This window comes from Struthio camelus, chromosome 2, assembly GCF_040807025.1.
Source record: "Struthio camelus isolate bStrCam1 chromosome 2, bStrCam1.hap1, whole genome shotgun sequence".
In the NCBI taxonomy this organism is placed as follows: Eukaryota; Metazoa; Chordata; class Aves; order Struthioniformes; family Struthionidae; genus Struthio; species Struthio camelus.
Genome location: NC_090943.1, coordinates 11,886,988 through 11,903,402, shown reverse-complemented (window position 1 = coordinate 11,903,402; position 16,415 = coordinate 11,886,988). Strand labels below are relative to the sequence as shown.

Below are 16,415 nucleotides of genomic sequence, written 5' to 3'. Positions count from 1 at the left end.
TACACTTACTATAAATACAATATACAAATGGCTATGAGTATGTATAATTCCATACCCAAAAAGTCTTCCCGATGCATATTTGGGTTACAATTTCCTCTTAGCAGGACAGTCTTTGGAAGGGGAACAGACCAGAGCAACAGAAGCTGGCATTGCACCTCTGACATTTTAGGTTGCATTTTCTTTTATGTATGAGGGCAATTTCACATTAAAAAACAAAACAAACAAACAAACAAAAAAAACTTACAGACCTCTATGATATTTTCTTATCCACGTTTTTTATTTCTATCTCTACTTCCTACTACTCCAACTCTTCACAATCCTTGTGGACAAGGAATGCTGAGATATAATTCAAACTCACGAAAGTTACTTCCTAGCTACAAATCTTAATGAAATATTCAGACTAAATTAAACTAATTAGCCTCAATGTTAATACTGACAATATTCCAAAGTGTCATTATTCATCTACAAAATGCTTTCAGTTTATCTACTGGTAGCAATGTATTATTGTAGCCCTAAATTTCCCTAAACTTTTATTCTCTATGAAAACGTTAGTTATCCTGACAGGCTATATACATAGTCAGTATGTAAACAAAGTTATACACATAGCTAGTTATCTATGCAGGCTATATATATTTGTATGAAAGCATTTGAATTAGATCTGATGGGTGGATTCCTTTGACTGAATTTTACTTTTCTAAAGCTATTTATCTAAACTATTTGTCCAGACTCCCTCCATAATCAGTAGGGAGCGACAAGCATTTTAGAAGCCAATTCTTCAGGGAGATGCCTTCCTGAAGTTCCTCATCTCTTTCCACTGTCTAGAGAGACGACCTCGCACAAAATTTAAGTATATAAATTTAGGTAAGATGAATTACACTGCTTAGTCAATAAAATCTCTCTTATGTGACCAACAGCCACTAATGTACACACAAAGCAATGGAATCTAGTATTATCAGTAAAACTTACTATTCTTGCTTTGTGTGCCCAATTGACGTAACAGAAAATTGGAGATATATATTGAGCTTCACATAAATCATCTAAATCTGTAGCTCCTGGTAAGCTCCACTACCAACAGTTATCAATTTGATTCTTTAACATGAAGCTGTCTTAGATGTCTCAAATCTAGATCAGTTTTAGATAAGTAATAACATGTTTTTACACCAACTGGTGCTATTCCCAAAATGCAGTATGCTATTTTGGCAGCAGTATGTACCATACAGAGTCTTGATTATTTCAAGAAATTACAGTTGTGCAAAGCTCTAAGAGTAGCTAAAAGGCTTACTATTCATTACTAGAAGTAAAGATCTAATTAAGTGATTGAAGAATCCTATAGAGACATGACCACATGGGCAACTCATTCTGTAATAAAATGATATGCATAAACAGATGTACAGATATATTTCTATTATAAAACTCACATACAGCAAAGCCTGTAAGCTATATTTACTTAAAAAACTAATTACTGTTAGGTTACAAAATACTTGACTTTGAAATACGTGAAGTTATAAACTTGCAGCTTTTAAATATTATGAAAAGGTATCTCACCTAATGAGAAGCCATTTTGTGTGGATAATTTAAAAGACACTTACTTTTGCTTACAAGCCATGCTTTGGCTACTTTGTCGTTGGTTTGCCATTTCAAAATCCATGAATATTCCACAAAAAGAGCTTCTGGCAGGAAGATATTGCCTTTCTGTGATATTATAAAATGTTGTTAGTGTTACAATTCACACTTTATACCACATTAAAATGTAAAGCAGCGAGTATAAAAAGCAACAGATTCATTACCACACAGCTACTAAATGTTACTAGTTTGCATATTACAAAACCTCTAGCATGGTATCAACACAATAAGCTTCTTAACTTTACTAATAAGCCAGGCTTTTCCTCTTACGCTCCTTTATCAGTCAATTCAAGATAAGTGACCACTGCAATTTTTCGTTTGGAGACTTTGATCCAGAAAGTGCTTCTTCATTCTTAAAACTACCAGCCATTTTTTCTGTCATTAGGGAGTCCCTTCTTTCCCTGCATATGGTAAACTACTGCATGAGCAATTTTAAAACCAGATCACATTCACCTAGATTAACACAAGGTGGTGCATGCTACACTTCTATTAGCTGTAGTGACCAATTCCTGTATAGAGAACCTTATCAACAGAAAAGAAACTAATATCCTTGGATGAATAAGCAAAACATTGAAAACTTGTTTTAAAAGTATTAGCTAGTGGACTGGCTACAATGCCTCATGTCATCTTGATTTTACATCCTGCCCTGGCTAGGCTGCAACCAACTGATTTTAATAGCTAAGTCCCAGCCAGAACAGACTATGCTTAACTTCCTCAGAGGAAGACTGCCTTCTTTAGATAATACTTGTAAAGTGCTTTTGAACTTCTAAAAATTACTACCAGAATGGTCAATAACCGTTTTAGCTTAAATGGAAGACAACTTTGTCAAAAGAGATGGATGTGTAATTTACAAAAAAGCAATAAACACTGTAATACACAATTTAAAAATCTGCTTTTATATTAGAATTCTATATTGCTCAGTAGATTGAGATTGTTTATTAGACTCTGTTATGGGTTCTACATTGTTTATTAGAAAAATAAAACAAGAAATGCCTAAACTTTCAGTAAGAAGAAATCCATATTACAGTACATTGGTTCTTACACAAAAATATTTAAAAATTGTTCCCTCCTTACTTGGGAGACACACTTTCATAACAATGCTTTTAAAAAGCCAAATAAAGCCTATTCAGTACACCGTAACAACCAGAAAACTGAAAGTCAAGTTAAATTCCAAAGACCCTGCAACCACAACTCGACTAAAAATTCTACTGATGCTGTAAAGATTTACAGAAACTCGATGCATCCATCCGCAACTGAGTTCTGCTGTACTTTGTACAGTGAGTGTGTAGAGTAAAAAGCTGTGTAAAATTCTTTTGCACGGTGATCCTGTACTGTCATTCAAACGAGTGGATTGTGCAAAGGGGAATCAGGGCTGTAGTTAGGGAAACGGGTAGAACTGGCACACATAGAAGTCAGATCCACTGAATATAAAACCACAAAGTTATAGTCACTTTTCAGGAAAAAAAGAAAAAAAAAAAAGTAACATAGCATTTTAAAAGTAACACAGAACTAAAAATTTAAACAGTATCTGTACTTTTCTCACCTTCCTGACCACAGCTGAGGCTGCAATCATACTTCAAAGAAAAAGGCCAATCCATATCACAGGAAGACCCAAACTGTTTTAGCACTCCTCCACCTTTCAAAATCCAGACTCCCCCACCTTCCTCTTTCCCAAAATAAGAGATATTAAATGTTAATCTGTAAAGTCTTATACTTCACCTTTTAAATGATTAGTAATGCCTCTGATTCATTCTTCAGCTTTGTGAAAGTTACAGTGCTTACCCACAACCTAAAGTGACTCATTCAGAGCACCAGATTTTTGCCTTAAGGCAGACTTTTAGAAAAAGTAGCCTGTTTCCTTATAAGTTGTACGTGTTATTCATACATCTAATAAAAAAGACTGCTGCCTAGCCACATACCCACAATTGGTTCCTTTTTTTCATTTCTGGTTTTCTTTGGCAGGGAAGTAAAAATTCTATCATTTTCTGCATTAATTGCTCTTTGAATTTCTTCAATTTCTGATGTTTTGGAAATAGAAATCTCTCTTAGTTTTTCTTCTGCATTTCTTTCTTCACCACTGTTGTCCTCCTCATCATCATCAACAAAATCATCTTCATAATCCTTTAAAAATAGCAGACTTTTAACAAGTAATAAACATGATTTACAGAACTTGTATTCTTCGAGATGTTTTAAAGACATTATGAAATGTATTCCCCATAAAAATAAAATTCTCATACAGATGGCTACAAACCCTCTGACTGAAAAGCTTTTAAAAACAACCATTTCATATAGAGGAAAAAAAGTATTCTTTAAATCTGTGGTAATTTTAATCAAGAAAAGACAATCCCACAGCGTTGCTTTTCACTGCATTCCAAAAATCCATTTTTTTTAAATATCCTAAAATAAGAATTATATGCATTTTTTTAAAGAAAGAAAACGATAGTGGTCAGTAGCGTGAGTCACAGACAAATAAAGTTGTTTATCTGCTAGTCTGGATTTAAGCTGCCTTTCTACTGCAGGCTCAATTTATCTAGCTTCTAAAATATCTGGTTGCAAGTCCATACTTAGGCATATACTTTGATAATTCTTTGGAGCATAGCTAAGACAATTCATCTCCTGCTAAAGTAATCATCTAAAATAAGTGATTGAACAAACCTTAAAAGTGCTTATTTCTCTTCACTGAGTGCAAAGGGATACTACAGTGACTAACTCAACTGGGAACATTGCATCTAAGGTAAGCGGAGATGAATTCTACCCTGGCTGAACAAAGATCACAATGTGGTTGGTTCAGGTAGCAATGAAAGCTCATTCAGCACACTCTTCTATCTTAAATTAACTTGAAGGTAAATAAAACAGAGCTAGAAGATAAGAGAGTTCAATTAAACAAATTCACAAGAGAGTCGTGCGTCAGTATCTTCTTCTACGATATTTTTACAAAAGGAAAGAATGAGGTCTTTTTTCCTCCCAAAACTGATAATGTGCTACAGATTATTTAACTTTTCTTCCAGAAAAGCATTTAAGTAATTGAAATCCAGAAATACAGAAAAAGGATCTTATGAAGACTTGGACTGAATAGCTAAAGTTGGTTCCCAAGGAAGTCTAAGTAAATGTATACAGGAGAGTTTCTACATAACATTTTAGTTACGCATCACCTAGTGTTGTAAACAAAAGCCAAATTAAGACCACTTATCAAAAAAAGCATAAAAAAAAAAAGTAACATCCTATGTTTTTATTTCATTGAACATAATAAATTATTTCAAAAGGACAATTTTATGCTTATACTTACTTCAAAATCATCTTCATAATTTGTTGAGAAGTTATCAAATTCTGCATCTGAATTATAAATGTTGGTATCTTTTATTTCCTAAAAGAGTAAAACAGACGAAGCCATTATATGATCTGATCAAAAATTCAATCTTTATCTGCAAAATCTTAAATAATGAAAAATGAATTGTTCTTCTCAATTTCCACACATTTCAAGCAAATATATTTCTCAGAAATATGCAAAAAATTTAGTTTAGAAATACAGATAAACATACACTAATAAGTGATAATTATCAATATAAAATAATAACATAAGATGACAAAATATAGCTCAAACCTATCTTGGAAACACCAACTGCTTTTCCAAAAGTATTTTTACTGGGGGAAAAGAAAATGCTGTGTTGCCTATGATTTCAATAGTTACCACTTCATGAAACCTATTGTACACAAGAACATAAGACTGTTCTACTTTTTGGAGGATCAAGATTTTTAGAAGTTAGAGGAAGAGAACAATCTGACTACATTAGTTCATCCAGCACGACTGTTCAGCACAGTGGTAAGAGTTGTGCAGGCCAAATCTAAGAATACATTGGAAAGCTATTTCTTTCAGAAACAGAAGCATTTATGCCATGCATTACACAAGGCACTGATGACAATTCACATTCAATACTGTGTTTGACTCAGGCCACCCATGTTTAAGAAAAATTAATGGAAATTGGATCAAAGAGTCAGCTGCTAGAAAAATGAGAGGAATAAAGAATCTGACTCAAAAAGCTCAGCAAAATTAAGTCCAGGGCAGATATACATGTTTTCTATAAGCTAAAAGCCAGTACGGAAGGAATAATAACAGAGACATCTCAGAAATTATGAGGAGATTTCTAAATCTAATCATCAAATTGTACATGTTTTAGAACACGCTTTGAACAAACTGTTCAAAATACGATAAAATATTTTAAAGCACTGTATGGTAAAGCTAAGCTGTGTCTACGCAGCTGGTCCAGATAAACGCAGGCCCATACACCTTGTACTACAGACTTGCTGAAAACTTGGGTCTGTCTGCAAACCTGTCCATTTCGATATATAAAAACACTTTCCTTTTTCTTATGGTAACTGTTTTAAGAGGCATATATGAATTACACTACTAACTGCGTTTTACTTAGCTTACACCACATGTTATTTGCCTCTGTCAGCTGTTTATAGAAAGAAAAGAAATGATTTACTGTAAATATATGTAGATGATTTGTTATACAACAGTCTAAACTCTTCCCACTTATTGAGAACTATTTTTTCAAGTGTAGATGATACTAAAATAAAGTGGAATACATTAAACGGTTCGCAAATTTATACACAAAACATCCATTTTCCAATGCTGTATCCTGGAAGTGAGGTTAAGACACCAGTATACATAAATATTATCATACCTTAGAACTGCATTATGATGAACTGCATACTGTAATTATTATTAAGCCCAAGAAAAACAATATATATTCTAAAATCCAAAGCTAAATAGTTTTACCACTTGTCTTGTGTCCTTTTTTTCTTTTCCACTGTTTTTTCCTCTATCTTTTACACTCCTATTAAAAAAACAGAACATCATTTTTCATTGGTTAACTCAGAAGAAAGCACTGTGTTTGGAAAAAAACAGCTCATTCCTCCTGAAAAGGAAAAAAAAGAGTTGAACCATTCCAAACTGAAATATTTCTCCAAATACATTTATAGAACCTCTGTCTATGAAATGAAATGATAATCAAGCAGCAAAGTGACTAATCAGCTAAGAACTGCAAAAAACATAATATAATGCCTGTCGTTGCATCAAAATTTTAGAAAAATTGAGTAGGAAAAACTACTAATGCCACCCATCTACTAGTTTTATTAATATCTGCAGCCAACTGAAGATGAAGATTGGGTCGGTGTAACATGCTCTAAAGCTGTACATCACAGACTGACACTCAATCCTGGTTCTTCGTTCACGGGTTTTACTTATGAGGACAGTACAATCAGGCTCAGAGAGGGAGAAAAATCAAAAGCCAGCTCTGCTCTCTAACAATCTATTTGATTTCATAAGCAGAGAATAGGACTTCAAGAAAATAATGTTCTGAATTCTTAAGCAAGAAAGCGTTCGTATATACTGCTGGAGGGACTGACAAACATAAAAAAGGGAACAATAAAAGTAAAAATTTGGCTGGATCCTCACAAAGCAAATCAAAACAATTCAATATTAACATCAACTTGAGGCTAAACCCAGGTTTTGGGACATTCCAATAAGCCCTATTGCCTTCCTTGCCATTCAGAAATAGCTAAATCTTTCTCTTTCCCATCTATGCACAAGCAATGGCTCTCCCACAATGCCTCATCAGCAACCGCTACAAAATACAACTCTGCAGTTGTCACTGCCTGACAGTTGAGTGCTGCTGCTAGGAAGCACCCCAATAGATGTATTCTGAAATATTCCATTTTTTTCTGCATATACACACACAATAACAAACTGAATATTATTTGTTCAATGCCTAAGGAACAGTAGGTGTACTTAGCAGACAGTGGTCATGACCTCACTATCTCTATCAGTTTCATCAAAGGCTAGTACGTCATCCTATTTTGCTAGGAAGCTAAATTAGGACTTGGGAACAAGAACTCTGATCGACAACGTATCTAGAGTTATACTTCAGAAAGTTGCATACGAATTTGACATGTCTAAAGCATTAAGGAATACTAAGACAACTAGAACACAAACAGAACTTCTCTAAGAAATTTTACATATACCATGAGAAAAGCTTGGAAACATCATCCTGAAATGTTACTCGTCCCGCTTAGGATGACCTGGACCTTTTCCATTTATGTGCAACAGCAAAGTTGCTAGATACACACATACTTAATACTTTAGGTACCAACCACAGTAGCAGCTAATTAGGGATATTCAAATTAAAGTCAACAAGGTAACAGTGTCCTACATTGTTCATCATGGGCCTCGTAAGCGTCCACATGAATACACTGCGGATTTTCAGGTAGCAGACGCAAAACTTCTGCCCCTGTATGTGCCTCTGTCTTCCAGACTAAGTGCCTGGATTAAGATACCAATATTCTGCAAGGACTGCAAAAAATGCCTCTTACTATCCAGGAGGAGGGGAAAAAAAAAAAGAAGTAACTAGACTAAGAATACATATATTATAAACAAATAATCTATAAACAAACAAACAAACCATCTGAGAAACAAAATATAATTTTTTAAAAATAGCTATAATAATGTACACATGCCTATGGAGAAAGGTACTACTGCAGGCTTATTACTGCTGGTCAAATACTGCTGCTAAATGATTTGCTGCTGACTGAATCTTCTTTATTAACTGATATTATTTAGCATACGTTTACTTCAAATGTCTGAATGTACCTTATATGCTGACGACTTGTTTCCTCTTCTTGCTGTTGACTTCTCTCCTGTTTTTTGTACCCACTGCTCTGTAAAAGAAGTCACAATAGTCATGTGTCAGAAATGGTGGGAGAAAATGTGTGTAGGAACATATATTAGCGGTAGTGACATTAAACAGTAGGAGGTTTCTAAGGTATTAATTTATTTCATTGACAAATACTGTGCTATTTTGTATGAGTCACTGCTTATAAGAGGAAGTTCTGTGTATGAACTAACACCAGAACAATCACCTACCAAAACAGCTATGGTAAGCAAAGAAAGTAAATACCAATAACAGATACGCCACATGAGCTTCTTCTGAAAATATAAAATACTTCGGACTGAAGTTTGGCTATGTCCCCTTTTACACTGCATTCCCGAAAGGAAGGGAGAGAAGGAATCTTGAATATTTTCCTTTATTTAACTGAACCCTTACAACGCTTAGGAACCAGAGTAAAATCTGGCTGATTTATAAGATACCATCACATTATTATCTAGTAACAACGGTCAAAAAATACTGTGGGCCCCCTGGAAACTGCTTATCCACGCTTAAATTGTTAGCCCAATAATTGGCCTAGTTTTGTTCCAGGCCAAGAGGACTTTCCCAAATCATTCCCAGGTATGGCTAAAAAACTGGCAGGGGTCAGTGACTGAGGGCTCAGTAGGCATCTAGATGTGACCTGCCTGTTTCAGAGAATAAAAGGGATTTTAACAGCATGGACTGCAACATCCACCACATGTTGGTCCCAGTGACAGACAACAAGTCTCAGGTACTTTTAATCCACAAGATAGGATTTGACTCTAAAATTCTAGAATGTGAAGGTTTATCTAAGTTTGGAAATGTACTCAGTTGGTGGTTCGAGACAAAATTGCTTTTCCCTATCCACAAACATCAGAAAAAGAAATGGAATTCTGCAAAAAAAAAGCAGCAACAAAGATGCACACGTTCTAGAACAGCAACTTCAGTAAATTTCCAAGGACGATAAACCTTGAAGCAAGCTGCTGTTAGTCTTTCAAATTCTGTTGCAAAAAGTTAGTTGCGGGAATCACTTGTAGCGGATGCCTACATTGAGTACACTTAGTATTTCACTAGAAAATATATTTCTAACCTTTTCTTTGAGAAGCTTGCGTATCTTCACTCTTTAGTCTGCAGAAGAAACTATCCTAGACCACCTGAATGATTCTGTTTCATAACACTAATCACAGATACTGGGAGTTATATATTTCTTCTCTCATTCTTCTAGAACACATAACTTGTATTACAAAAACAGTAAATATTTCAAGGTTTTGATTAAATCTCTAAGATACAACATCATGCTTTGTATTAGAAACATGAAAGATACCCTACCCTTTCAGAAGCAGAGGGAAAAACCATAAACATAAGGCTACTCGGATGTCTAACTCATAAGTAGACACCTAAGCTCCCATTACAGGCAACATTAAACTTAGCTCTTATTAAAAGTGTAATTTTCCTATAAAAACAGTCAATGCATTTGTATGGACCCCTAGCTTAATCTCCACTTCAGAATGTTAGTAAAAATTTTAAAGTCATAGCAATAGAGAACTTAGTGAAAAAGATGTTTCTAACACATAGACAAGTTTCTAATCAAGATTTCATGGGTGGAATCAGCTCTGGGTTAGGATACTTAAATGAAGATGCAGCATTTCAATCTACCATGTCAGTCTAAAACTTCAGAAAATGTTGAATTACAATCCTAATACTTTGATTGTTTACCTTATCAATGTATAACCACACATTAACAGCTATAGTAAGTTATTAGGTATTGCTTTTAAGTCTTACGAGAACTAACCCTAAGATCACACTTCTTTCTTTCACTTTCTTCACTTTTTACTCTTTCATTAGTTTCTGCTGGTTGTCTTTCTCCGTCTCCATGGGAAGATCCCTCTTTAGATCTTTTCGATTTACGTTTTCCTTCATCTTCCTTTTCAAACAGTCTATGACTTCCCTCTTTTGGAAGACTCTCTTTTCCTGGCCTAACAGAACGCTCTTTTTTTTCTCTGTGTCTCCTTTCTCTCTCTTTAGCTGTCTCTTCATCTTTCTGTAACTTGTGCCCATGTTCACCTTCTTCAACTTTGTATACTAAATATTTGCCAGTGCTATTTTTGGTATCATTATCCTGGAACAAGAGAAAAAAAAATTATAGAGTTAGAAAGTTCTCCAGGATTGTTTTATCTTAGAATTCCACCATTCAATGGTCAAAAATGGATAGATTTGCTAGGTTCCTAAACTATCTGCCAACATAGATCTTCCACACGTGTTTTTTTTTTTTTTTTCCCCCCACATACGATGGTGAAGCAAGTTTCAAATTGCAGTATCACACAAGATTCTGGCACGTCCTCTGGAACACTGCATACTTTACTATAGAAAATTCTTTGGATTTGGTATTCTTTAGGCAAATTTAATTCTTTGTTTAATAGGCACTCTATCACAAAACATGACGTATACTTACAAATACCTTTCCACCAAAGGCATAAATAACAGATGGAAAATTTTGACAAAGCTGTACAAAAATAAAGCATCTGTTTGCTATGCAAATTTTATTAAAAAAATAGGAGTGAAAGTATCTGCTTGAAATATAATGACTTAAACATATTTTGTTGTCATGTCTTTTGTACACTTGTAAGAACCTTAGTGTATCTCTTAGATTACTTGGGAACTGAAGCCTGATGGAATTTCTTCATTATTTTTACAATTTTATCTTCCTTTAGGAAACATTTCATTCCTTTTCCTTCCTTTACCTTCCTTCCTGAATGTCTTCTTTCTCGCCTTTCACCTCTTGTTTTCTCTTCTTCTAGAAAATATTTGTATAAATTAATAAACAATTTTTATTATCAATCAAACTCTATACAACTAACTAATGAGCACGTAGGAAAAAAAAAACTTCAGTGGCATTGACTTTCTATCATAAGAATTCTGCCTTGAATCTCATTCAATAAAGATACAGTTCAAATTTAGCATTTTTCTAGGGTCTGGATTTACTGAAAACTAATAATAAAATAATATTCAACTGAAATTCACTTTCTAAAACAGATTATTCTTGTTTCTTTCCTGAAGGATCTCCGTGCTCTCAATTGCTTTGTGTAATGATAGGAGTAGCGATACATGTTATTAACATCAACAGTTACCCTTCAACTTCACTTGGGATTCAAACAGATCACTCAGTAGAGAATATCTGGGCAGGAAGGTACTTAGTACTCTTCAAGACAAATGCTCAACAAAAACTGTGAACCTCACTGCCCCTTCAGGAGCAGAAAAACCAGCAACAAAAATGCATAAAAGCACTAAAATAAAACGAGGTTACCATGAGATTATCTAAAGATATGTTTCAGGAGGTACTCCAACTCGCTTGTCTTTATGTTCTCTGTATAAATGGGATATGGCTTCAGAATATTTCTGTTTAAATAGCAAATGAAATATTTCAAAGTATAACCACAATGCAAAGCAACTTACCAAAGTGATGGCTGCTTTCTCTTCCGCTGTGATGTTCTTTATCTCTTCCTTCAAATGATTTCAGATTATTTTGCATATGTATTTGCTTCACCTCATGCCTTTTATGCTTTTTATCTTGTTCCCTCTCATTTTCCTGGTCTTTATGTTTTCTTACGCTGTACCTTTTCTTCTCCAAACTTGATTCTCGAACCTTATCCTTGTAGCTCTCTCTGTGGTGTTCTTTTCCCTTTTCTTTCTCTCTCATCTTATCCCTGTCTCTTTCACTAGATTTAAATCTCTCTCTTTCTCTTGTTCTTTCTTTGCTATTCCCTCTGTCTTTGTGTTCATATTTATGAGCATCTGTGTCACGAACATCCTTCTCCCTTTGCAGATTCTTTTCTCGGTGCTTTTTGTCTTCATTTTGACTATCTGACTGTAATGCCTGAAGTATAAAAAACAATCTCTTATTATAATTCAGTAAGCTATTTTGATATAGTATATTTATGTGAAAAGATACTGAACTATTAACTATGAAGTGAGGTTCATAAGCTGCAATTTCAATGTATTTGGGAAAAAAAAATGTACTGTGCAATTGTGCATTCTGTTTAGCGTCCTCCAGTTGCCTTTAGAATAGATTAGCTTTTACTTGAACAGGAAGCAGAATACAGCATATAAAAATTGGAAAATAAAATTTTGGTGTAGATCCATTCAGGCTGGTACTATTATAATTCTAAGTCATAAGAGTAGTCTCTCATTTGAATCCTCCTGAAGCAAAGAGCAAAACTCCCACTGATTTCACTACATCCACAACCTTGGCTATTTGTCTAATGAAGAATAAAACAGGACTTTCTTTTTCGATTATACCCATTCAGTAAAGCGAATTAAACTTCAGCCATCTGTTTCACAGAAATGAAAGCCCAACCACATTACTTCTGTTGAAACCAGAACTTTTCAACTCTGATTTTTTGGTTTAGCCTACGTGGAAGCAGAACAGGGAAAATGTTATTGAAAGCCTAAAAATATGAAGTACTTATCTTGTAGCACTGCCAGTAAAATAACAGGGAGCTTTAGAGACTAATTCATAAAAATCTAGAAAACAGATGAACAAGCAGGATGTCTGCAGTTTATCAAAGGAGTAATGAAGATCTGCACAAGATGCAGAAAGGAAAATACGCATATTGGAAAATAGCATGTAAAACTACATAGCATAAAATGAATATATGGTGGTGTGACTGACTGGAGCCTGCATGCAAATTTGGCAAATAGGTAACAATTAGCCAGGTTAAAAGTGCATGGCAAACATGATAGAGGATGCTAACAAATATAGCAATACACCGTACAGGTATAGGAAACTGAGTAAGTCTATAAAAAGGGGAGCTGTAACATGGATTTGGGCTGCCAGCAAATCAGACCCCATGGTGTGCTATGTGATCACCAATACAGTGGTATTTTTTCCATCAACCTAATTAAGAAATCTGTATATTAACTTTATACTGAGCTGCGTAGCTGGACAAGGTCCAGAGTGGGCCAGTCGCTGGATATACTTGGATTAGACAGATTCCAGAACAGTCAGCTGCGGCAAGGCAGTTAATAGCTATATATTAAATCTGCATCTTTGAATACCGACAGTGTCAGTTTTGGAAGTGTCTAGGGTACCACCAGTCAACCCTCTCAGATTAGCCTCTCAATAAATTCCACTGCTTTAAGATAACTCACTATCAAAATTAACAAAAATAACATAAAATTACCCTAAGATGCTTCTTAAGTTCTTCTGATTTCCAAGTATCTTCTTTGGTTCTTCTCTAGAAGAACAGAAAGATAGAAAGTGACTGAAGAATGAATTTGCAGTGAGAAATAAATCACTTGACAAATAGTTTTTCTGAGAAGAGGATCAACGTATATATGGTAAATACCATTGAATTTTGTTACGTAAACATTAATTTCATCTAGTCTTAATGTGTATACTTACGGTATACCTGATCTAACTGGACCTGGGAGAGGCCAGAAGCTCAGACTTCTTCTGGATCACTCAGCTCTGTATACACATGGTAAATAGTTTTGAAGTCACTGGCTGTGGCAGATGACAGAGGAGCCCTTCAAGGAAGGCTCAGAACTGTTTGGTCTCCCAATGATAGTCACTCATCAAAGTTACAGATGAAACAGGTGTACACAGCCATGCCAAACACAGAATCCCAGAACAATTTACATTGGAAAGGACCTACCAATGTCATTTGGTTCAACCTCCTACTCAGATCAGATCTAATTTCAAAGTAAGTCCTGGCCAGGGGTTTATTCAGGTGAGTTTTTAAAGTCTCTAAGGCTGGAGATTCCATGGCCCACCTGGGCAACCCACCCCAAGGTTTGACTTTCTTACACTCAGTTAGAACGTTCCTTGCTGCTGCTTAGGGTCGCTGCCTCCTATCCTTTCACTGCACATCTCTGAGAAGAATCTGCCTCCATCTTTTCTGTAACCCCTCATTAGGTAGCTGAAGACAGTAGTTAAGATTCCCTTTTAGTCATCCTTTCTCTAGGCTGAATGAACTCAGGTCCTTAGTCCCTTTCCCATAGATGTCATGAGCTCCAGGCCCCTAACCACCGCAGTGGCCTTCCTCCGGACACTCTCGCACTGGGGGCCCTAAAGCTGCACACAGTACTCCAGATGGGGCCTCACAACTGCTGAGCAGAGGGGAACAGTCACTGCCCTACACCTGCTGGCTATGGTCTTGATTCTGCACATACTCAGTATGTGGTTAGCGCTTGACCTCCTGAAGAGCACATTGCTGACTCTGTTCAACTTGCTGCCACGAGCACACCCAGACCCCTTTTTCTGCAGAACCACTCACAGAGTAACGCTGCTGGCGCTATTTTGCGATCAACTGTTACTTAATGCTATATAATGGCTCACACTATACATGTAAGTTGACCGCCATATGAAATATTAGTAGGTAAAACTGAAGTAAAAAAGGTGGAAAGATAATGAAAATAATCAGAGTATACATGGAAATTGTTTCACTAGACTTCTCCCTAGTTAAATAGAGAGTTAGACAGTTCCTTTTACCCTCATTTGCAAAGTTACTGCTCTTAACTGCTTGGCTGCTGCTAAAAAAAAAAAAAAAACAAAACCATTCCTATTATCTGAAATCACTAAAGAAAATGAGGAATTTTAATCTAGTGAATACTTTTTACTACTTCATTGATGATGATATTCAAAGGGATATGACTAGGTGTTATTTATTCTCAATTTTAGGTTTGGTTAAAAGTTACCAAAGATTAATAAAATCATTGCTAATAAATATTTGAATGATGAGCTGCACTGGTGGAAAAATAAACATATGGTGCCCTTTTTGTTAACTCATAATATGGAAACAGGATTTAAAAGCATGTTTTAGCTTTTCAATTATTCTTTACTGAAAAATTCTGGTCTTTTCAAACTTAGGTTTTTATAGAAGAACACAATGGACTGGTGGACTTTGGCTGAAGTTGAAGTAAGTACCAAGAAGCTAAACTCAGATTAAAAAAAAAAAAAAGTGACCTTTATAAGACTGAAGTTCTGTTTTCTTCTGATCTTTAAAAAAGACAAAAAAGTACAAGTATCTACTACTGCAGAATCCCAGAGGAGAAACTAAAAGCAAAGATGGCAATTTTCCTGAGTGAAGTTTTGATAGACTTTGTTAAAAAGTTAGGCAAACTCACCTACAAAGCTCGTATGGGAAGGTAAACAGACAGGAAGGCTAATAAGCACACAAGATAGAAAATTAGACAAATATCAAAGCGATACCTTTTATAGAGCTTAAAGAAACTTAATACCTTTGAAAGCACTGTCCCTCCTCTGTCAGGAACTAAAAAAGTCTCATAAGAGTCATTTGTATACAAAAAAAGACAATTTTTAATTATATTTTTAAAATTAAACTTAGAAATTACCTTCAGCTCAAACAATTCCAAATTCATCAAATAATAAAGAATAAAAAATTATTTAAACTAAGTAATTATTACTTCTGTACTAACAGGCTTTTTGAGAAAGCCAGATCCCTGCTCTGCAGGAAGCTGCTGATTAAGTTCAAAATCAGAATTTTTGAACTAACGAATCACCTTTTGAAATCTAGAAGTTCTATTCAATTCTGTTTAGTTCAAATTTTTTTAGATAAGGAGAGTTTGTTATCATCTAACCCATACTTTAAAAGTAGGTTTGAGAGCTTGAGTTCTGCAAGTTCCAAATTCCTGAAGAACGTGAAATCACTTCAATTCAGACAAAACTTCATTGGTTTAATACCTCACATACATAATTATGTTTTGATAATTTTTTCCTTCATATGAGAACACAGAAGGACAAAACAGTGCTGGTATAACTAAAAAATGTAATTAAAGGTTGCATTTTTACTGAGTTTCAGTTTCCATCCAAAAGTGATCACAAGCAACCATAGCACACCAAATTAAAATAGTAATCAGCATTTTCTAAAACAGTTAAAATATTAAGAATCTGAATAAACATAAGGTAAAATACATATACGTTTAAGCAACGTTATAGCTTATGTTCCTAGCTTGTAAAAACAAACATTTAGTATAAAGCCTCAAATTAATATATGTTAACGATTACCAACAAAGCAGAGTCAGTACGTTTTGCTTAGAGAAGTAACAAGTACAGATATAAACAAAATTCAAAAGGATTTATCAAAG

General features: G+C 34.9%; 1 protein-coding gene across 3 annotated transcripts in view; it reads right to left on the bottom strand.

Annotated features, from left to right (window-relative positions):
• The window catches only part of DYNC2I1 (dynein 2 intermediate chain 1), a 37,671-nt gene that overhangs the window by 13,765 nt on the left and 7,491 nt on the right, over positions 1-16,415 (bottom strand). For 2 of the 3 annotated variants that reach the window (XM_009683937.2, XM_068934291.1), the window contains exons 2-10: positions 13,490-13,543; positions 11,763-12,183; positions 11,051-11,103; positions 10,102-10,428; positions 8,273-8,340; positions 6,404-6,461; positions 4,910-4,987; positions 3,543-3,744; positions 1,590-1,692 (exon numbers count right to left, since the gene is read on the bottom strand). In XM_009683937.2, coding sequence (XP_009682232.2) covers positions 1,590-1,692; positions 3,543-3,744; positions 4,910-4,987; positions 6,404-6,461; positions 8,273-8,340; positions 10,102-10,428; positions 11,051-11,103; positions 11,763-12,006 — 1,133 coding nt within the window. In that variant the 5' untranslated portion in view covers positions 12,007-12,183; positions 13,490-13,543. The remainder of the gene's footprint in view (positions 1-1,589; positions 1,693-3,542; positions 3,745-4,909; positions 4,988-6,403; positions 6,462-8,272; positions 8,341-10,101; positions 10,429-11,050; positions 11,104-11,762; positions 12,184-13,489; positions 13,544-16,415) is intronic. The other variant, XM_068934292.1, reaches the window with a different exon arrangement.